The sequence below is a fragment of the Serinus canaria genome, chromosome 14 (genome assembly GCF_022539315.1).
Source record: "Serinus canaria isolate serCan28SL12 chromosome 14, serCan2020, whole genome shotgun sequence".
NCBI lineage: Eukaryota > Metazoa > Chordata > Aves > Passeriformes > Fringillidae > Serinus > Serinus canaria.
In genome coordinates, this window is record NC_066328.1 from 14,813,826 (window position 1) to 14,835,708 (window position 21,883).

The 21,883-nt window shown below is 55.5% G+C and overlaps 2 protein-coding genes across 5 annotated transcripts; one reads left to right on the plus strand and one right to left on the minus strand.

The window, feature by feature from the left end:
* Positions 1-5,817: 5,817 nt before the first annotated feature.
* CIAO3 (cytosolic iron-sulfur assembly component 3) lies at positions 5,818-17,012 on the plus strand. The gene is made up of 11 exons (XM_009091758.4): positions 5,818-6,359; positions 8,563-8,658; positions 9,763-9,906; positions 10,363-10,495; positions 11,069-11,203; positions 11,468-11,586; positions 12,487-12,616; positions 12,843-12,915; positions 14,050-14,184; positions 15,137-15,294; positions 16,028-17,012. Exons 1-11 carry the CDS (start codon positions 6,294-6,296, stop codon positions 16,264-16,266), a joined length of 1,428 nt encoding a protein of 475 aa, XP_009090006.1. The 5' UTR covers positions 5,818-6,293; the 3' UTR covers positions 16,267-17,012.
* On the minus strand, positions 16,973-21,571 carry LOC103817823 (hydroxyacylglutathione hydrolase like). 4 transcript variants are annotated; one of them, XM_050979920.1, is made up of 8 exons: positions 21,376-21,571; positions 20,639-20,703; positions 20,434-20,551; positions 19,669-19,804; positions 19,452-19,555; positions 19,254-19,355; positions 19,093-19,169; positions 16,973-18,853 (listed from the first exon to the last, which is right to left on the minus strand). In XM_050979920.1, exons 1-8 carry the CDS (start codon positions 21,478-21,480, stop codon positions 18,688-18,690), a joined length of 873 nt encoding a protein of 290 aa, XP_050835877.1. In that variant the 5' UTR covers positions 21,481-21,571; the 3' UTR covers positions 16,973-18,687. The 4 variants fall into 4 exon arrangements, with proteins under 4 accessions (XP_050835877.1, XP_050835876.1, XP_050835878.1 ...); XM_050979919.1 differs by having other exon boundaries at positions 19,093-19,172; positions 21,376-21,569; XM_050979921.1 differs by having other exon boundaries at positions 19,093-19,172; positions 19,669-19,777; positions 21,376-21,566.
* Between the last annotated feature and the right edge of the window lie 312 nt (positions 21,572-21,883).

Consider the following 21,883-nt stretch of genomic DNA (forward strand, 5'->3'; position numbering starts at 1 on the left):
CTGGGCTCCGGGAGCAGGGAGGGGATTGAGAGGGAGCCGGGCACTCCCATGACCCTGCAGGGTCTGTGAGGGGGATTTGGGATCTCACCTAGGATAAAAAATCCCCTTTAATTCACCCCATGACCCTGCAGGATCTGTAAGGTGGAATTGGGGCTCACCTGGAATAAAAAATCCCCTTTAATTCACCCACCCCATGACTCACCAGCCCTGCCTCTGCCTCCAAAATGCTTTTTCCCAAAAATCTCCTCCCAGTTCTGCAGCAGGGAGGGAGGAGAAGGGTGGGACACCCCAAAGGGGGGGACAGCCCCAAAACTGGGGGGACAGCCCCAGAACGAGCCCGAGCGTGCCCGGGCGGGCCGGGCCGGGCTCAGCCAGGTGTGACAGGGACACGGAACCCGGCCCAGCCCGGGCACGCCCGCCCGGGACAAAGGGGCTTTGTGCTGGCCCAGCAAAGCCGGGCCTGCCTGAGCCGGGCTCGGCCTCAGCAGCGAGGCTCGGTCCTTGAACTTGGAACAGCTGAATAAAGGATAAAAGGGATAAAATCTGCGAACTGCCAAAAGCACAGCAAGAGCTACAGCAAATTCCTTATGGGCTTTTCAATTGCACTGTTTAAATGCATATTCATAGGCATGATATAGAATTTATTCTTATATATTTATATGTTATAAATTTATAGACTATCTATTTTATATATTATAAATATATATTATATATCTATATATTATAATATATATTATATATTATTTAATATGTATTTTATGTTTATGTAATATATATTTATATATACTATATTATATATTTATATTATATTATAATTTGTATATAAATATATTTATAGTATTTGTATACATTATATAATTTATATACAGTTACATTGTATATAAATATTAATAATTTATATATAATTTATATTTATATATTTTATATAAATATAAATTTATATGATATATAATCTAAATATATAACATATTATACATATATAATATCTTATATATCAGTATATAATATATATTTTTATATATTGTGGATATTTATATAATATATACTTTATATGACATAAATCTAATATATAAATATATTATACAGTATATTATTATATAACTATAATATATACAATAAAAGACATATTTTAAAATAAAATATATATACATAAATACATATACATACATACATGTAAATAAATAAATAAATAAACAAATACAATATTTGAGGGTTTTCTTTAGTATGTCCTGGGAATTCTTTAGGTTTGTTCCACCTCTGATTCCTTTGATTTTTGGGAGTTGTGTGGATGCCATTTCCTCACAAAGTGGATCTTTGCTGGTTGTTCACAACAATCCCTTTGTCCTGGGAGTTCCCTGCATTTCAGGTTCCAACTCCTCCTCCTGGGATTTCCTCCTGGCAGGGATTGAGCTCCAGCAGGGACGGGGGACAGGGACAGGGCTGTCCCCAGGGCTGCTCCAGTGCCAGCCCTGCGGAGGAGCTTTCACAGCAGCTTTTTGGGAACAGCATCCTCGTGGAAGGAATTTCCTACCGAGGTCGTTGGCACAGAAACCAAGACAGAAAGGAGGGGAAACAAGAGGAAACCTGCAATTCTCTGTTCCAATCCCATATTCTCTATTCCCTCAGTTTGCATTTCCCGACCAGCGAGCAAAGCCAAATTTAGGGGTTTTTATAAGAATGCACAAAAAGCAGGCACGCTGGAATTGTTTAAAGAGTTCAAAACCAGTTTAAACCTCCTGGAAATGGAGTTTGGATTGTCTCTGTTGGTTTGGATTGTCTCTGTTGGCTTTGGATTGTCTCTGTTTCAGCCACAGCAATCCCCAGGGCCAAACCTGGCACGGGGCAGGAGGAGGGTGAGGAGGGTGAGGAGGAGGAGGAGGAGGAGGAGGATGAGGAGGAGGAGGAGAATGAGAGGATGATGAGGCTCGGCGGATGAGGCGGATGCATGTACGGAGGTGCGGCTGAGGATCTGGCTGGGGAGCTGAGGTGCGGATTCGGGGGGATGGGGGAGGCTGGGGGGCTGCGGGGAGGATTGCGGGGCGGATGCGGGGGGCGTGCTGAGGGGGGAGGATGAGGAGCTCACCCAGCCCGTGCCCCCGGGGTGACACAGCCTCCGTAAATGTCACCAGCAGGGACATCCCCGTGCCACACACAGGACAATATTTGCCTCCCCCAGGAGCTGCTGTCGCTTTGTTTGCTCAGGGCCGCAGCTCCCAGCGTGGAATTCAGCCACAGAAACAAATCCTGGCTCCCAGGAGCTGCAGAGCCCAGCCCAGAAATGCCAGAGGGGTCAGCCCGGGGGGGTTGGGGTGTCACAGCTCTGTCCCCGGGAACAGGGACAGGGCAGCAGGAAGCGGCACCAGGGGAGTTTAATTTGGAGATTAGAGAAGAATTTCCTCCCCCAGAGCGGGGAACAGCCCTGGCACAGCTGCCCAGGGCGGGGCTGGGGGCACTGCAGGGATGTCAGAGCTGGCCCTGGCACAGGTTCGGGGTGGGAATGGTTGGGTTTTTAAAGGGCTTTTTAAAGCCCAGTGATTCTGTGATCCCAGCCCCTCACCTGAGGGGGATTTTAAGCAGCAAAGAAGGAGAGAGGGAAGCCAGGGGTGTCAGCGATCCTTTCCTACCACCCAACCCTCCAAACCTGATTGATCTCCTGCTCTGGGACCTGCAGAGCAGAAATACAAACACTGCCACCCCTCCAACCCCAATCCTGACTGATCCCCTGCTCTGGGAACTGCAGAACCACCTCACAAACACCCCAACCCCAATCCTGACTGATCCCCTGCTCATGGATTAGGGATATCCCCCAGGGATAATTTATCCCTGGGGGTAATTTATCCATCCTAATTCATCACCTGCAGAGCGACCCCACGAACACCCCAACCCCTCTAAACCCAACCCTGATTTAACCCTGCCCTGGAGCCCCCCCAGCCCCTCCTGTGTCCCAGGGACAGCGGGGACACCCCCAGCAGCACCAAACCCCCCCTTGGGAGCCGGGATCCAAGCCCACAGCTCCTCCCTGCAGGTTTGCACAGGAGCTTTCCTTGGCTCCCCCCGTGCCCGGGGATGTTTGCATTGCACAGGGCCCAAACCTCACTCAGGGAACGCTCCAGCCCTGCAGAGCAAACAGACCGAGCAGGGAGAGGGGAAGGGACCTGGGCTGGGACTGCTGGGACCCGGGCTGGGGACAGCAGGGCACAGGAATGGGCCCAGCAGGGTCCCAGCCCCTCCTGCTCAGGATCCCACCCCATAGATCCCACCCCATGGATCCCACCCCACCCCGTGGGCCTTGGGGACACTCTGGGGACACTCCTGGCACAGCAGGGCCAGCAGGCAGAGGGGTGACGGGTTTTAGGGTCACTGGGAGAGTGGTTGGCAGCAGGAGGAGGCTCAGGGCTGACCAAGGCTCCACCCCACAGATCCCATTCCATTCCACCCCATGGATCCCATCCCATGGATCCCTTCCCACCCCATGGATCCCATTCCATCTTATTCCATTCCATCCCATGGATCCCACCCCATCCCATGGATCCCTTCCCAAGGATTTCATTCCATGGATCTCACACCATGGATCCCATCCCACCCTATTCCATTCCATGGATCCCATCCTATTCCATCCCATCCCACCCTATTCTATCCCATGGATCCGTTCCCATGAATTCCACCCCATCCCACCCTATTCCATTCCATCCCATGGATCTCATTCCATGGGTCCCAGCCCATGGATCCTTTCCCATCCTATTCCACTCCATGGATCTCATCCCATGGATCTCATCCCATCCCATGGATCCCTTCCCATCCTATTCAATTCCATGGATCTCATCCCATCCCACAGATCCCACCCCATCCCATCCCATGGATCCTATCCCAACCCACCCCATGGATCCCATCCCACCCCACGGATCCCCTCCCCGGCTCCCCAGAGCTCCCAGCACCCCCACATCCCCAGGGGAGGCAGGACGAGGCTCTGGGGGTCCCCCAAAAGCTGCAGCTCCTGCTGGGGACCCTCCCTGGGCTGCTGTGGGTGCCGTGGGACAGGGAGAGAGGAACGGCAAGGGTTCCTCACAGGGCTTGAGAGAGATTTTGGGGAGCTGGAGAGATGGGAGAGCCTGTTGACTATAAACACCCTGCAGGTGCTGTTCTTCCACCCTGTTTTCCCGTTCCTCTCAAGGGCAGTGCCTGAGAAAGGTGTTTGTGTGTGTCAGCCAACAGAACAGGATCTGTCCTGCCCCTCCATGACGAATAAAGCTCTTCTCCGATCCTGCCCTGACCCCGGTGACAGGCTGGGATTGCCTCACTCCTCGTTCCCAGCACAAGGAAATCCAGGAGGAGGAGGAGCTCCTGGAAAGGGGCTGGGGGTGTGCCCGGCTGGGCAGGGCACGGCTGGCACCTGGGGGTGGGCAGGGCAGCTTAACCTGCTGGGGGAGAAATAGAGAGAGAGAGGGAAACGGAAATAAATATCAGTGTAAACATGAAATACAGATGGATATAAATTTTAAACATGAATGTAAGTATAAATATGAATATAAGTATAAATATTTTGGCTCCCAGGAGCTGCAGAGCCCAGCCCAGAAATGCCAGAGGGGTCAGCCCGGGGGGGGTTTGGGTGTCACAGCTCAGGCACCGCCTCTGTCCCCGGGAACAGGGACAGGGCAGCAGGGAGCGGCCTCCAGGTGCACGGGGGGAAGCTTAATTTGGAGATTAGCGAAGAATTTCACTAATAAAAGCATAGGTATAAGCATAAATACAATATAAACATATAAATAAATAAAAAGGAATATAAATAGTGCGTGTACAGAGTCACCTGCAGCAGGTGCCAGTCCCAAAAACCCGAGCAGAGCTCAGCCCTTCCCTGCCTCCCACCCTGCCTGAACCCCAAATATTCCCCGCCCTAAATTCGCTCCTTGAGTACCCCCTGAGCACCTGCCTGGGCCCAGCAGCTGCAGGGAATTCACCTCATCTTGTACCCATTTTTATTTTAATTTTTTTTTATTATTTCTCAGAGCCTGAAACATTGCTGGGATTTAATTTGGGGATCCCCTGGAGGCGGGAGATTCACACAGCGCCCAGCGCGTGAAAGAAGAGGAAAATGACACCGAGTTTTCCCGGCGCTGACACATTTCTATTTGCTTAGGACGCCAAAAGGCCTAACGCAGTATCAGTTTATTGCAAACAGGTGATATCTGCAGAGCAAAAATTAAAAATAATTTATTGTCATCGCGGGCGCCTTTACGACAGTGCTGCTGTTCGCTTTGCGGCGGTGTGGCAACGGTGTCCCGTTGTACGACGTTTCGCTTTGCGGCAGTTCTGTAGTCCGGTGTCACGACGCGCGGCTCGCTTTGCGGCGGTGCTGTAGTCCGGTGTCGCGACGTGGCTGTTCGCTTTGCGGCAGTGCTGTAGTCCGGTGTCGCGATGCGCGGCTCGCTTTGCGGCAGTGCTGTAGTCCGGTGTCGCGACGCGCGGCTCGCTTTGCGGCGGTGCTGTAGTCCGGTGTCGCGACGCGGCTCGCTTTGCGGCAGTGCTGTAGTCCGGTGTCGCGACGCGCGGCTCGCTTGCGGCGGTGCTGTAGTCCGGTGTCGCGACGCGCGGCTCGCTTTGCGGCGGTGCTGTAGTCCGGTGTCGCGACGCGCGGCTCGCTTGCGGCGGTGCTGTAGTCCGGTGTCGCGACGCGCGGCTCGCTTTGCGGCGGTGCTGTAGTCCGGTGTCGCGACGCGCGGCTCGCTTTGCGGCGGTGCTGTAGTCCGGTGTCGCGACGCGCGGCTTCGCTTTGCGGCGTGCTGTAGTCCGGTGTCGCGACGCGCGGCTCGCTTGCGGCGGTGCTGTAGTCCGGTGTCGCGACGCGCGGCTCGCTTTGCGGCGGTGCTGTAGTCCGGTGTCGCGACGCGCGGCTCGCTTTGCGGCGGTGCTGTAGTCCGGTGTCGCGACGCGCGGCTCGCTTTGCGGCGGTGCTGTAGTCCGGTGTCGCGACGCGCGGCTCGCTTTGCGGCGGTGCTGTAGTCCGGTGTCGCGACGCGCGGCTCGCTTTGCGGCGGTGCTGTAGTCCGGTGTCGCGACGCGCGGCTCGCTTTGCGGCGGTGCTGTAGTCCGGTGTCGCGACGCGCCGCTCGCTTTGCGGCGGTGCTGTAGTCCGGTGTCGCGATGCGCGGCTCGCTTTGCGGCGCTGCTGTAGTCCGGTGTCACGACGTGGCTGTTCGCTTTGCGGCGGTGCTGTAGTCCGGTGTCGCGACGCGCGGCTCGCTTTGCGGCGGTGCTGTAGTCCGGTGTCGCGACGCGCGGCTCGCTTGGCGGCGGCCATGGCGGCACACTTCAGCGGGGTGCTGCAGCTGACGGAGCTGGACGATTTCATCGCCCCCTCGCAGGTGACAGCGCCGGGGACCCGCGGGAGCTCCCGGGGTGGGCGTGCCGAGGGGCCCTGAGGACAGGCGGGGGTGCCACCCTCAGCCTTGGCCGCTCGGTGTCACCGCGCGGGACCGTGCCCGGTCAAACCCGTGAGGGCTGGGAGCTGATCCTGCCACAGCGCCGGGGCAGGGCTGGGGACACTGCGGGGACACCACGGGGGTCACTGTGGGGACACCGCGGGGTCACTGTGGGGTCACTGTGGGGACAGTGAGACACTGCGGGGGCACTGTGGGGTCACCGTGGGGTCACACTCGAGATGTCAGTCCTGGGTTTGTATCCAGATTCATATCCAGGGCTTATATCAAGGATTCATAGCCAGGATTCATGTCCAGATTCGTATCTAGGTTTCATATCCAGATTTATATCCATGATTTATATCCAGACTCACATCCATGGTTTCTGTCCAGACTCATATCCATGGTTTCTATCCAGATTCATATCCGGATTCATATCCATGATTTATATCCAGATGCATATCCATGATTTATATCCAGATTTATATCCAGATTCATGTCCAGATTCGTATCTAGGTTTCATATCCAGATTTATATCCAGACTCATATCTAGACTCATATCCAGATTCATATCCATGATTTCTACCCAGATTTCTATCCAGACTCATAACCATGATTTATATCCAGACTCATATCCATGGTTTCTATCCATATTCCTACCCAGGATTCCTGCCCAGACTCATGCCCCGTGTTCATGCCCTGTGTTTGCTGGAAGCAGGGCAGGAGCAGCCCCAGCGAGGGGAATTCTCCTGGGTCGGGTGTGTCAGGGAGTTGCTCAGGGGGTGCCCAGCTCTGCCCGTGCTCCGAGGGAAGGGATCCTGCAGGGGGATGGGATCCTGCAGGGGGATGGGATCCTGCAGGGGGATGGGATCCTGCAGGGGGAAGGGATCCTGCAGGGGATGGGATCCTGCAGGGGGAAGGGATCCTGCAGGGGAAGGATCCTGCAGGGGATGGGATCCTGCAGGGGATGGGATCCTGCAAGGGATGGGATCCTGCAGGGAGATGGATCCTGCAGGGGAAGGGATCCTGCAGGGGAAGGGATCCTGCAGGGGGAAGGGATCCTGCAGGGGGATGGGATCCTGCAGGGGGATGGGATCCTGCAGGGGGATGGGATCCTGCAGGGGGAAGGGATCCTGCAGGGAGATGGGATCCTGCAGGGGGATGGGATCCTGCAGGGGGATGGGATCCTGCAGGGGGATGGGATCCTGCAGGGGGATGGGATCCTGCAGGGGGAAGGGATCCTGCAGGGGGAAGGGATCCTGCAGGGGGATGGTTCCTGCAGGGGTGGGATCCTGCAGGGGGATGGTCCTGCAGGGGGATGGGATCCTGCAGGGGGAAGGGATCCTGCAGGGGGATGGGATCCTGCAGGGGGAAGGGATCCTGCAGGGGGATGGGATCCTTAGGGAGCCTCGGAGCACTCAGAGCAGGAGCAGACACAGAGCCTGAGGGGGGCTGAGCACTGAAATCAGGATCAAAGCCAGAACCCCCCTGGGTGGCACCGAGCCCCTTCTGTCCCAGAGCCCGCTGGGCTGGGCACTGGCACCTCCCTGCCCTGAGCTGGGCCCTGCTCTGCACTCTGGGGATGAGGAGGAGGAGGAGGAGGAGGAGGAGGAGGAAGGGGCCGGCTGTTCCTGCCGCAGCTCCGAGCCCAGAGCTGAGCTGAGCCTGGGCTGGGATGATGCTGGAGAGCTGCTCCTCCTGTTCCCAGGGGGTGAGGAGCCTCTGCCTGGCATTCTTCTGCCAGGGAAATTCCAGCCTGGACCCAGGGCCAGGATCCAGAGCTGCTCTCAGATCCCTTTATTTTTTATTTAATCCTCTATATTCATTTTTTATTTAATCCCCTATTTTTTTAAATGTAATTCCCAAATTTTTTTAAAATCCTCTATTTATTTTTTATCCAATCCCCTATATTTATTTTTTATTGAATCTCCTATTTTTTAAAATTTAACTACTAATATTTTTTTATTTAATCCCCTATATTTATTTGTTATCCAACCCCCTGTATTTATTTTTGCTCAAATCCCCTATATTGATTTTAATTGAACCCCCAATATTTATTTTGTATTGAATCCCCAATATTTATTTATTTTTTTATCCAATCCCCTCTTCCTTGCTCAGCTCTCACCTCCAGGCTCTGCTGCTCTTTCAGGAATGCATCAAGCCTGTCAAAGTGGACAAAAAGCCTGGAAAAGCAGCAGCCAAGATCAGAATTGAAGCTGATGGAAGCTATTTCCAGGTCAATCAGGTACGTGGGGTCTTTGCTCACTGTGAAAAACCCAGAAAAGTGAGTGTACTTTAAATATTTTAATTATCTACATCCATTAATTGCCTCAAAGAGATGCTGTCAGCATTCTTGGTGGGTTTTTTCTTTTTAATTTTAATTTTTTCTTTTTAATTTATAATCAATAATTCCAAATTTGTGCCATTTTTATGCTCTGAAACGCTGGCATTAATTACTGATTATTAATATAAGAGCAGGTAAGTTCAGTTTGCAGTAAACTTTAATTTATCAGCATTTTAATTTATGAATTCTTTTCTAAGCAGTCGTTTTATAATCAGTAATTCCAGTTTATTCCAGTTTTTGATGCTCTGAAACACTGCCCTGAATTGGTGATGATTTTCATAAGAGAGCGGATAAGATGAAAAGTTCATTTATTTTATCAGTATTTAAGGATTGGCAGTTCCAGGTTGGTTGTGACAATGTCCTCGTGCTCACTCACAGATTTCATCAAGATATTTTTAATAAATCATGCTGGATTTTTAAAAAATTAATATTTCAAATGATTTCTTTAAAAGCTTGGATAATTCAGAAGCTTCCAGAATTCAGGCTGAGTTTTTCCTGTTTTCACCCAAAAAAAGTTGGCACTGCTCAGTTAACCAGGCTGGGAATCCCTCTAGGAATGGAACTTGGAACTTCAGGCAGATTTTGATTTAAAAAGGAGGGCACAGCACTTCCAAAGGAGCCAGGTTCCTTATTTGAAAGTGTTATTAGTGCCTCATTTCCTGGTCTGTTCCTGGCTCTTCTGAGGAGTGGTGATTGGAGGAGAACCTCTTGGGAAAATCAAATTATTCAGGGCAGGTAGAAGGGAAAATATTCCCTTCCATGTCTGGGATGAAATCCCTCAGCAAATGCCCCTTGCTGTGCCAAAAGGTCCCATCAAGAGCAGCCAGCTTCAGGTGGCTTTGTCCTCATCTCATTAAAAATAAAGATATTTTTTTAAATGATAAACCAACAGCATCAAAAGAACAACAGCATTATTGTTTGTAACAAAGCAGGGAAACTGCTCCTTCAGTCCTGGGGTCAGAACTGAGCCTGATTTGGGTTTTTTGGGGTTTTTTTTTTTTGTAGGATGGGGAAGCCCAGAAGCTGGAGAAGGCCAAAATCACCCTGAATGATTGCCTGGCCTGCAGTGGCTGCATCACCTCAGCTGAGAGTGTGCTGGTGAGCCAGCAGAGCCACGGGGAGCTCTGCAAGGTGCTGGCTCTCAACAAGGTGGGTCCCACTCACCTTGAAAATCCACAGGAAAAGGGAACTCCTGAGCCCTCAGGGGTCCCTCTGCACTCCTGGGCCTGTTCCTCATTTCTCAGGGGTTTGGGGTCAGTTGTGAGGGTGAGCCTGGGCTGAGCTCAGTGCTGCTGCCACCTCTGCCTGTGCCACATTTTGGGGTCATTTCTCAGGGGTTTGGTGAAATTCCTGCCCTGGGCTGAGCTCAGTGCTGCTGCCACCTCTGCCTGTGCCACACTTTGGGGTCATTTCTCATTTCTCATGGGTTTGCTGTAAATTCCTGCCCTGGGCTGAGCTCAGTGCTGCTGCCAGCTCTGCCTGTGCCACACTTTGGGGTCATTTCTCATTTCTCAGGGGTTTGGTGAAATTCCTGCCCTGGGCTGAGCTCAGTGCTGCTGCCAGCTCTGCCTGTGCCACACTTTGGGGTTGTTTGTTTTTTTCCAGGCTGCTGCTGCCCACGAGCAGAAGCTGGTGGTGGTTTCTGTGTCCCCCCAATCCAGAGCCTCCCTGGCTGCAAGGTGCAAGCTGGGGCTGCTGGAGACAGCCCAGAAGCTGACCTCCTTCCTCAAGGGTTTAGGCAAGTGTGGGGTTTTCTGCTCTCTGGGCTGAGCTCAGCTTAAAGGGGTTTAACCCCCAGGGGGATTGTCCAAGAGTTCAGGCACACAGTGAGCTTGGAGAGAGGAGGAAAGCTTGGGAAAAGGAGGGGGAGGGATTTTTTGTAAGGGCAGGACAAGGGAAGATATTTAAACTGCCAGAGGGCAGGGGCAGGTGGGATGTTGGGAAGGAATTCCTGGCTGGGAGGGTGGGCAGGCCCTGGCACAGATTCCCAGAGAAGTTGGGGCTGCTCCTGGATCCCTGGCAGTGCCCAGGGCCAGGCTGGCTCACCCTGGGGTAGTGGGAGGTGTCCCTGCCTGTGGAACTGGCTGAGCTTTGAGGTCCTTTCCAGCCCAAACCATTCCATAAAACCTGTAAAGAACCACTGAAAACAACTTCCACATTTCACATTTCCACCTCTCCTGCCCCCTTTCCTCCTCTTCCCCAACTGCAGGGCCCAGTGCCCGTGCCTGAGCTGGCCCCTGGTTGCAGTGGGAGGTTTCTGTTGTATTTTGCTGCGTCCTGAGGTTTTTAACCCAGCTGCTGTCCTGCCCAGGTGTGCACCACGTGTTTGACACAACCTTCTCCAGGACCTTCAGCCTCCTGGAGAGCCAGCAGGAGTTTGTGAGGCGCTTCCACAGACAAGCAGAGGACAAAAAGGCCCTGCCCATGCTGGCCTCTGCCTGCCCAGGTACCCCTGCAGCTCCAGCTGCAATCCAAAATCCAGCAGCTGCACGTGGATGTTCTTACCTGCAGGATTATTCTCCTCTCAGCACAGATTTGGGTGCTAAAGCAGTGGTGAGACACCTTAAAATCAATCTGGGCTGACACTTGCTTTGCTTTTTGTGCTGAGCTGAGGCTGGAAATGGCACTAAACCTGGGGTTTGGGGAGAATGGGCAGAGTGAAATCTGCTTCTCATTTCTTAATTGAAGTTTTGGATGTTGTTCCTTCCAGGCTGGATCTGCTACGCAGAGAAAACCCACGGCAGCTTCATCATTCCCCACATCAGCACCACCAAGTCCCCCCAGCAGGTGATGGGCTCCCTGGTCAAGGGCTACTTTGCAGAGCAGCAGGTACAGCTCTAGAAATGCTAGAAATGCTCTTCTTCCTGCAGAACTCCTCCAGTTCCACACCTCAGGCTGATTTCTTATACATTTGCTGTGCAGTACCCATGTAAGGGTCAGTATTGCCTTGCAGAAGGCAGAGACCTTCCTCCCTTCTGTCTTAGCTAATGAGTAGTAATTAGGGCAGAACTCTGAGCATGGGCTCATTAAATTAAACCCTCTGAATTATTTGGGAGAGCTGAGGAACCTCCTTTTCAGTGTCTTTGGGCTGAGCTTTGGGAGCAGGAAGGAAGTTTATTCCCTAATGCCTTAATTAGGGACTGGCTTCTCTGCCTGACCTTGGATCATTGCACCAGAGTGAGGGAAACTTCCAGGAGCTGAAGGCAGCCTCAGGAGAGATGGAAAGAGATTATTCCCAAAGGCCTGGGGTGCCAGGACACAGGGAATGGCTGCCCACTGCCAGAGGGCAGGGCTGGATGGGTACTGGGAAGGAATTCCTCCCTGGGAGGGTGGGGAGGGGCTGGGATGGAATTCCCAGAGCAGCTGGGGTTGCCCCTGGATCCCTGGCAGTGCCCAAGGCCAGGCTGGACAGGGCTGGGAGCACCTGGGATGGTGGGAGGTGTTGGGTTTGGAGCTGGGTGGGCTTTAAGGTCCTTCCCAACCCAAACCATTCCAGGATTCCATGAAACCTCTGAAGGTCCATAACTGCTGACACTGACTGCAGCTGGAATTGGCTTTAGGAGGGAAATCATTTCATTTACTCACAAATATTTAAACACACAAATACTCAGTCACAGTGGGCACCATTCCAGGGCCACAGTGGCATTATTTCCCCCACTCCTTTGCTCCTGGAGTGCACTCCCTGGGGACAGGGGGATTTTGGCAGCCCCAGCCTTGTCTCCCTTGCAGCACCTGCCCCCTGACAGGATCTACCACGTCACTGTCATGCCCTGCTATGACAAAAAGCTGGAGGCCTCCAGGCCAGACTTCTTCAACCAGGAATACCAGACCAGGGATGTGGATTGTGTCATCACCACAGGTAAGCAGAGCCACGGGAAATTCCCAGTTCCAGCAAATTCTGGGAGCCTTGCAGTGTTCCCTGGCTTCATTAACCCTTTGTCTCTGACAGAGGTTGGATATTGATCTGTATTTGCATTTAATAGTGCAGATCGTGCCCTGGTAAAATGCAGGTGCAGTTTAGGGACTGCTCTGTTGTTTTCCTGTATCCCAAAAATAAGAACTCTTTGTGCCTGGTTCTGCTCTAGGAGAAGTGCTGAAGCTGCTGGAGCAGGAAGGAGTGTCCCTGTCAGATGTAGATCCTGCTCCCCTGGACACCATGTAAGAGCAAAATCCCATTTCACTCATGTTCCTTTTCCTCCAGGATTTAGGGAGTTCAGAATTCCCTTTTCTCTGTTCCCTTTCCTCTAGGATTCAGAGAGTTCAGAATTCCCTTTCCTCCAGGATTTAGGGAGTTCAGGCTTTCCCTGCTCCCTCTCCTCCAGGATTCAGAGAGATCAGAATTCCCCTTTTCCTGCTTTTTTACACAAGCGTGTCTGCCCTTGTTTCTTGTGTCACTTGAACCAGAACAGTTGGGAGTTAAAACATTTCATGTACAGAATATGGTGAATTTCCCCTGGACAATCACTCCAGCTCCTTCCATCCCACAAAAAGCTGCTGCAGGCTTTGGGAAGGACAAGAATCTGTCCCAGTGCAACAAATTTCCTGAAGCAGAAGCTGTTGCCCCTCCTTAGCAGAGCCACTGCAGAGATCCCAGAATGAAAGCAGAAATAACAAATATAAAGCAGAAATAACAAATATAAAGCAGAAATAACAAATATTTAGGTCACCCAGTTAACCTGCAGGAGGCTGTTGGTGAAAAAAAGACATTTGGGAGGTGTCAGGTGGGGCTGGGGTTGTTGAACTGAGGAGGAACTTCTGCACATGTGGGGTGGGGTGGGAGCTCTGCACTGAGCACCCAGAGCTGCCTAAGCTCCAACATCCCAGAGCTCCTGGCACAGCAGCATCAGAAAGGTTCAGCAGCAGCACCTCCCTGAGTTATCCATCAATTAATGAGGATTAATTAGAGAATTCTGGAATGGTTTGGGTGGGAAGGACTTCAAAACCATCCAACACTTTCCACCATCCCAGGCTGCTCCTCCCTGAGTTATCCATCAATTAATGAGGATTAATTAGAGAATCCTGGAATGGTTTGGGAGGGGAGGACTTGCAAACCATCCAGCCCCAACACCTTCCACCATCCCAGGCTGCTCCAAGCCCGTCCAGCCTGGCCTGGCACACTTGAGGGCTCCAGGGCCAGCCGCATCCCCGGCACACCCCGTGCCACCATTCCCAGGAGAAGGGGAGAGGCTGGAGCTGAGGGGAGGCTGCAGTTTGGCTGCTGCCCGGTGCTGGGGCAGCCCCTGGGGCTGTGTGTGCCCCCCAGGGGCTGAGGTGCTGCTGCTGTGCCCCCAGGCTCGGCGGGGCCGAGCAGGAGCTGCGCTCGCACCGCGGCGGGGGCTCGGGCGGCTTCCTGGAGCACATCTTCAGCCACGCTGCCCGGGAGCTCTTCGGCATCCACGGCGCCTCCATCCACTACAGACCTCTCAAGTAAGGAGCTGCAATCCCTCTGGGAATTCGGGGGGGTTTGGCCTGGATTTTTGGGGGGTTTTTTTGCAATGTTAAAGTTCACTTCCAGGCTGAGGAGTGGCTGCTCCGTCCTCCAGCTGCTCAGCAATCAATCAGCCAGCTCCTTTCTGTTCCAGGCAGGCAGGGAGAATTTCCCAGGGGGAACTCCAGCCCCTTCTCCAGCCACACCCTGGAGTGTGGCCTGGTGGATTTTCCCACTGATAACTTTGAGAATAATTATAAAATGTTAGAGTAATTGAAGAGGCAGAGCTCTCGTGGAGCTGGGATTGCTCACCTTGCATCAGGCCAATCAGGGAGATTTGTCACTGATTGTTGATCCCAAAAAACCTTGTGGGAGGGCTTTGGGGCTCTGTTTGACTGGAGTGAAATAGAAAATAAATCACCTGAGTTTGGGCATTGAGGCTCATCCACCTGAGATTCCTTCTGCCTTCCCAGTTCTAATTTAATGTATCCTTTGGAATTAATTATATCCTTAATGAGCAATTTTTATGTTTAGGATTCCCTGGTTTAGGAAGCAGAAAAAACACTCTCAAAAACTTGATAAAAATCAAATGACTTACTTTTTTTATCAGGACCAGGTATTCCCACTAACCTTGGAAATGTGGAATCCTCAATCAGGGTTTGTTCCCACATTTTATGATCCAGCAGAAGTCAGACATGCCCAGTTGATGTTGGCTGAAGGAAGTCAGGTCTGTCAGGGAGGGGCTCCCTGTGCTGAGCTTTTCAGGCTTTATCCAGCACAGCAATCCTGGAAGGTTCTGGAAGGATTTCCTTCCCGTTTTCCTTGGGTGGCCCAGAACTGGGACAGCTCTTCAGTGAGACTCACAAAGAATTTGGGTTTTGCACAGGGCCCTTTGAAGCTTAGAATAGAAACTCATTTGGAGAAGCCACTTGCTGTGCTCTGCTCCCTCAGGAACAAGGACTTCCAGGAGGTGACCCTGGAGAGGGATGGGCAGGTCCTGCTCCACTTTGCCCTGGCCTATGGATTCAGGAACATCCAGAACCTGGTGCAGAAGCTGAAGAGAGGGAAGTGCCCCTATCACTACGTGGAGGTCATGGCCTGTCCCTCAGGTGAGGCTGCTCCCAAATCCAGCCTGGGGGAGCTCCAGGGCATTCCAGACTGGAGCAGGGGGAGATTTCTCACCCCCTTGGGCTGTGACAGCCAAGGGAAGGATTTTCCTACCTGTGAGCCAGCAGTTCCTCAGGATTTAAAGAACTGCAGCTGAATTCCATCACACAACATTTGCATCATTAATTAATTGATTGCTTTTAAGGAGGATTTCCTGAGCTCTGGTACCTGAGGGGATTTTCCCCCTGAAATTGCCCAAGCCTGACCATCAGGCTTACAGAAATTGCTGCTGGTGGAGGAATATTTCACATTTGATTCCCCTTTCCTTGTGCTGCTGCTGGCTCCCTTGGGAGCAGGGGCAGCCTGAGCCCCCTGAGGGCCCCTCCTGCCTCTTGGAGCTGCTCCTTCCCAAGGACCCTCCCAGCCCCCAGAACTCATCCCAGTCCCTTCTCCCTTTCCCGAGCTCAGCCTCCAAGGCTGGGCTCGCCTGGGCTGGGCTCAGGCTCCCTTCTGGGGGCAGGAGATAAGAGATAAGAGCTGGCAGAGCCCCAGCTGGAGCCAGCCCACATCTCCCTGCCCTGTGGCCCTGCTGCTGGCAGATAACTGGGAGGGAACCTCCAGCCCTGGGCTGTGTTCATCCTGCAGCTGTTGGCAGGAGCAGGATGAATGACCTGGAATTTCTGAGGATGTTTTCCCAGCTGAAGTTCCTCATCTCTTTGTATTTTTTCCCCCCAGGCTGTCTGAATGGAGGAGGGCAGATCAAACTGGAGGGGGAATCCAGCAAGGAGGAGCTGCAGCAGGTGGAGAGGTTGTATGAATCCCTGAGGGCTGAGATGCCAGAGGAGAACCAGGCTGTGAGGGAGCTCTACGAGCACTGGCTGGGGGGCTGGGGCTCAGAGAGGGCTCTGCAGGTGCTGCACACTCAGTACCACGCCGTGGAGAGAGCCAGCTCTGCCCTCAGCATCAAGTGGTGAGGGCTGCCCAGCCCAGGGAGCCTCAGTGCCTTCTGAACTCACACTGCTGCTCCTCCAGGGACCCTGTGCAACTCCTGCCTCTGGGAAAGTGCCTGGCACTGCTGCAGGGTGAGGTGATGGCAACAGGCCCCAGGGTCTGACAGGGACACAGCAGGAGATGGGACAGCCCCAGTCCTGCCAGAGCTGAGGAGCTCAAGGATTCAGGGCTCAGCTCCAGGCTGAGCTTTGTGCCTCACCCCAGTGTTCCCCCCCAGGCCCTGCTGGGTTGTCACAGCACTCAGTTCTGTGCCTGCCTCACCCCATTGGAGATGGTCTCTGAGGCCTGGAGCTCTCCCCTCTCACTGCCCTGCAGGGTCTGTGCCCCCAGAGAGGGGATCCAAAGCCTGGCATCATCCCTGGGGCTGCAGAGGAACTGGAGTGAATGCTGGACAAGCCCCTGTGATTCCTTTTCCTTAAATTATAATAATTTATACCCAGGGCAGTTCCTTCTCTGTGTTTTCTTCCTAAGCACTCAGCAGGGAGTGACAGAATTGTCACACTTGCCCACCCTCAGCAGCCACTTCCTGAGGGGTAATATCCCTAAATCCAGACAAACTTACTGCTGGATAACACCCTGAAATTACCACAGAATAATTCCTGACCTTGGGGCTGGCAGGAGCCAGAGCCTCCTCTGCACTTTGTTCCAATGAATCCACAGAGCAAATGCTGAATTTTCATGTTTTTAATTAAAAGCTTTTTATTTTTCAGCTGTTGCTGATCACTCGTGACCTCACAGTGTTCTAAGGCATCGACCTCCCCCCGCTGCCCCCTCCCCTCCTTCCTGAGGAGCAAAGGGCTGCCTCCAGTGGATTCCCTTTGCCATGCAGGGATTTGGCTGAGCCAGGGAGGGGCTCCAGGCTGGACTCAGTGCAGGGCACAGAGCACCAGCCCAGAATGCAGAGGCTGAGTTGGCTGGAAATGAAATCACCAGGGCTCTGCACTCGGTCACGTTCCCAGGTCACCAACACACCCAGAGGTCCCTGAGGCACCCTGGGCTCCCTGTCTGGCACAGAACAGCTGGAATTTGTCCCAGCTGTGGTGTGGAGCAGGCTCAGGGCTGGTTCACACCCACAGGGGCATCCCTGCTCCCAGGGTAAATAAAATCCCAAAGGGGACATGCACAATCCAGCAGTTCATGGGAACTGAGGAATGCAGGCCGTGCTACCAAGGGAGCTTTTGCAGCTGGATGAACCCTTCCCCTTCCATGCAAAGTAAATCCAAACTATAACTTAATCAAAAGGGGGAAAAACCAAAACCAAAACTTGGTTTGTAGCTCAGGGAGAAGCCCCAAACCAGACTCTAGTGGCAACAAAGAAATTCACAGTCCACACACGAAAATCCCTGAAATCAACTCTGTCCCAGTGCTGGGAGCTGCATCAAACTCTCATTTTCTCCACACACACACAAAAAAAGGAATGACTTCACTGGTGTGAAGTGCCTCCCCACACCTGCAAATAACACTCTGCTCCTTTCCCAGACAAAAATAAATAAACCACAGCCCTGGTTTTGCACAAAGTGAAGGCTGGGGAGCCCTGGGAGCCCCAGCTGCTCCCTGGCTCTTGACAAGGCAATGTCCAGGGAGTTGGCACCGAGTGTTTTCCAGTTTTTATCCTGGAAAAAGCAAAAAGCAAGGGATGCCTGGCAGCACTCTGTTCTTGGCTGCCTAAACTCTGTCCCACCTTGGGGAATCCCTCCTGGGGCAGACCCTGGCTCCACATGGACACCCCACGGGGGCCAAGGGCTCCCCAAGGCAGCCACTGGGCCACAAATCCCTGTGGGGACCTACTGGAAAATAGGGAAAAGGGGGAAACCCACCCAAACCTGCCGTGATGGGGGATTTGTCAGCACAGGGCTGGAGTTGGGTGGGTTCTGGTGACACCAGTGACCTCCCGGTGTCCTGTGGGGGGATCCAAGTGTCCATCACCCAGGACACTGGGCCAGAGGGGCCCTGGGGGCTGGAGCAGGACAGGCAGGGCCAGGAGGGCTCCCAGGAGTGGCAGGGCCAGGAGGGCTCCCAGGAGTGCCAAGGCCACCATCAGCAGCCCTGGGTTGGCATGCAGGGCCTGGCAGGGGAGCCTGGGCTCCGTGGGGCACAGCACCCCAGTCCCTGAGCCTCCCTCCATGGCAGCCCCCCAACACTGGCACCACTGTCCCCTGCTCCCAGCCTGACCCTCTGCCAGCACCCCAGCCCCGAGGGAGGGGATGGGGGTCCCACAGCCTGGGATCCCCCCAAGGGATCCAGGAACTGCACGGGAACCCCAGGGGGGGAGCAGAGCAGAGCAGAGCAGCCTCACACAAGCAGCCAAAAGACAAACTCCAGCCCCAGCTGGGAGCACCCCGAGCTGGGCCCAGCCAGGAGGGAGCCCTGGCACCACGGGGGTGTCACTTCTTCTCCAGGAAGGGCCCAAAGAGCCCCCAGTCAAAGGCCAGCATGGCCTGGGGGTTGGGCCTCTCCTTGGGCTTCTTGAAGTTGTCCCTGTGGGAGCGCAGAGCCCTCAGCACCTCCACGGGGTCTGTCCTGCCCGTGAACCTCTGCACGGCCTCCTCCCTGCAAGGGGACAGCCCTGCTGAGCCCTGGGGACAGGAGGGACCCACCCTGTGCTGGGATGGGCAGTGGGCACTGCCACCCTGTGCTGGGATGGGCAGTGGGCAGTGCCACCCTGTGCTGGGATGGGCAGTGGGCAGTGCCACCAGCCCCGGGCTGGGATTTCCCAGCAGGGTTTTGGGAGCAGGGATGGTGCAGGAGGGAAGGGGAGCGGGTTTGGGGCAGGAGCCCACTGTGCTTACGTGACCCGCAGGAAGGGGTTGTACAGGAACTCCTCCTGCAGCGTGGAGGGCACCGTGGGCAGGTCCTCGTCATCCCTCTGCTGCCAGGGGACAGAGGTGTCCAGATCCCACTGCCGTCCCACATCCCAGCCCCCCCTGGCACAGGGGGCACTGCCACTTACTTTGGCCCACGCCAGCTTCTCCTTCACCGCTTCATTCTCTGGCTCCACCTTCAAGGCGAATTTGAGGTTTCTGACGGTGCATTCGTGGCCACAGAAAACTTTCTGCAGGAGGCAGCGGGCATCAGACCCTCTACCAGGGCAGGGCCCAGCCCAGGACCCCTGCCCTGAGCCCCCAGGCTGGGAGGGGAGGGCACTGACCGTGTCCTTGGGCAGAGCCCCCAGGGTCTGGGTGAGGTTGGTGTGCATCTGCTCCGCCGTGCCCTCGAAGAACTGCCCGCAGCCCCCCACGAACAGGGTGTCACCTGTGGGACAGGGGGTGGCCACCGGTCACCCCAGCAGCGCTGAGTGTGGGGACAGGCGGCACACAGGGAGTGTGTCCCCAAAAGCCACGGGGGGCACATGGGCAGGGGGCTACCTGAGAAAAGAGCTGGAGCATCCGGGGAATCGTCCTCCCACATGAAGTAGCACATGTGGCCCGAGGTGTGGCACGGCGTGAAGAGACACCTCACCCTGATGGTCCCAAACTGGGGGGACAGAGGGTCAGAGTCCTCCTGAAGGGACAAACAGACCCCCCAGACCTCCCCACGCCTGCCTGGAGCCCAGCAGGTCACAGATCTGAGGGGGCTTTTTGGGGGTCCAGCTGTGTCTGCTCTGATGGCATTTGGGACCCAGGAGAGATTGGGAGCCTCCAGCACAACCCCAAACAGGCTGGGATTGGGATGAGCTTCCTCCTCCATCCCAGCCTGGAATCTGTGGGGCCACATCTGCACCCACCCCAGGACACCAAGAGCTGAGCATGGCCCAGCAGCACCAACCCCACTGGGGACCTCTGGGAACAGTGTGAGCACCCCACTGGGGACAGTATGACCACCCCACTCCCCTCCCCACTGGGGACAGTGTGACCACCCCACTCTGCTCTCCACTGGGAACAGTGTGACCACCTCTCTGGGGACAGTGTGACCACCCCACTCCCCTCCCCACTGGAGACAGTGTGACCACCTCTCTGGGGACAGTGTGACCACCCCACTCCGCTCTCCACTGGAGACAGTGTGACCACTCCTCTGGGGACAGTGTGACCACCCCACTCCGGTCCCCACTGGTCCCCAGCAGGGACCACCCCAGCCCCCCTCAGAGGAGGAGCCGTGAGGGCTGCGGTGTCCCCAGCGCTGCGGGCGCTCACCGAGAGCTCCTGGCCGTGGCTGACCCTGTGTGTCAGGGCCCCGATGCGCTCGTCGGCCCCGAACACCTGCAGGCCTGGCAGGAGCTGGGCCAGCTCCTCATTGCCCCTGGCGTGGTCCCTGAGGGCAGGGCAGGGATTGGGAACGGGATCGGGAACTGGCCCCGTCCCCGTGGGGACACGGCCACCCCGAGCAGGTCACACCTACCAGTGGTGGTGGGTGGTCAGGATGGCCTTGAGCACCACGTCCTCCTTCCTGATGATCTCCAGCAGCTGAAAGGGACCAGAGCAGCGGTGAGAGGGCAGGGGAGGTGACACACCCCCACACAGTGACCTGTCCCCTGTGCCACCAGGCAGGACAATCCCCCAAAAGCAACCCCTGAGGGTGGGACAAAGGTGTGACCCTGCCTGGAGCAGGGGGATGGCACCACGCCGATTCCACGGCCATGGGGGCATTTCTGTGCCTTAGGGAAGGCACAGAGGAGAGCACGGTGCCACCGCCACGGCAGGGACAGGGCGGCCGTGCCACCCACCCTGGCCACAGGGCACTGCCAGCCCCGCACGGCTGCCAGGAGGCTCCGATGCCAGCTCAACACCCAGGGCCGGGAGCTGCTCCCGGCTCCGGGAGGAAGGAAATGCCCGAGTCAGCACGGAACGCTGAAAACCCGCGACAGCGGAGGGCTGGCACCAGGGACACCGGGCACGGCGACACGGGGTCACGGCGGCCCTGGAAAGCGGGGGTGCCCATGGGGTGGCCCCGCACAGGGCTGGCTTTGGGGTGATCCCGCTCGCTGCGGGGTCTGCGGGGCGCGGCACGGCCCGGGGAGGGCAGGGCAGGGGTTCCAGCCACAGCCAGGGCATGGAGGGCTCTGTCCTGCCCAGGGATGTCCCACGGATAGCCGGGGACCGGGCCACCGCCACCGCCACCCCCCGGGACTCGCTCACCCTCTTGGGGACCGCGGCGTCCACGGCCACGGCGTGCCGGGTGCTCTCCTCGATCACCAGGTACATGTAGTTGTCCTCCAGCACGGAGATCACCTTCACCTTCATGGCCTCGGGGACCCGCGCAGGGGCTGCGGGACCCCGGCGCGTCCCCAGCGCCACCCCCGGGGCGGTCCCCGCCTGTGCGGGGCGGGTCACGCAGCGTGGGGCGGGCAGAGCCCGCACGGCCCGGCCGCTGCGACACCCCGGGGACAGGGGACAGCTCCTGCGCCACCCTGGCGGCTCGCGGCGCATCCTGACACCCCCGGGCTGGAGGAAGGGAAGGGAACCCCCAGCCCTGTCCCCAAAATCAGCCCCTGCCTGCCCCCAGGGCCAGCGGGGGACAAGGGGAGGGGTGGGAGGGTGGCACTGGTGGCACTGGAGGGACGCAGCAGCGGGGGCAGAAGGTGCTGAGCGGTGCCGGACACTGGAACTGCCGCAGGGGGGTCCGACAGGGTCTCTGCCCCAGGGA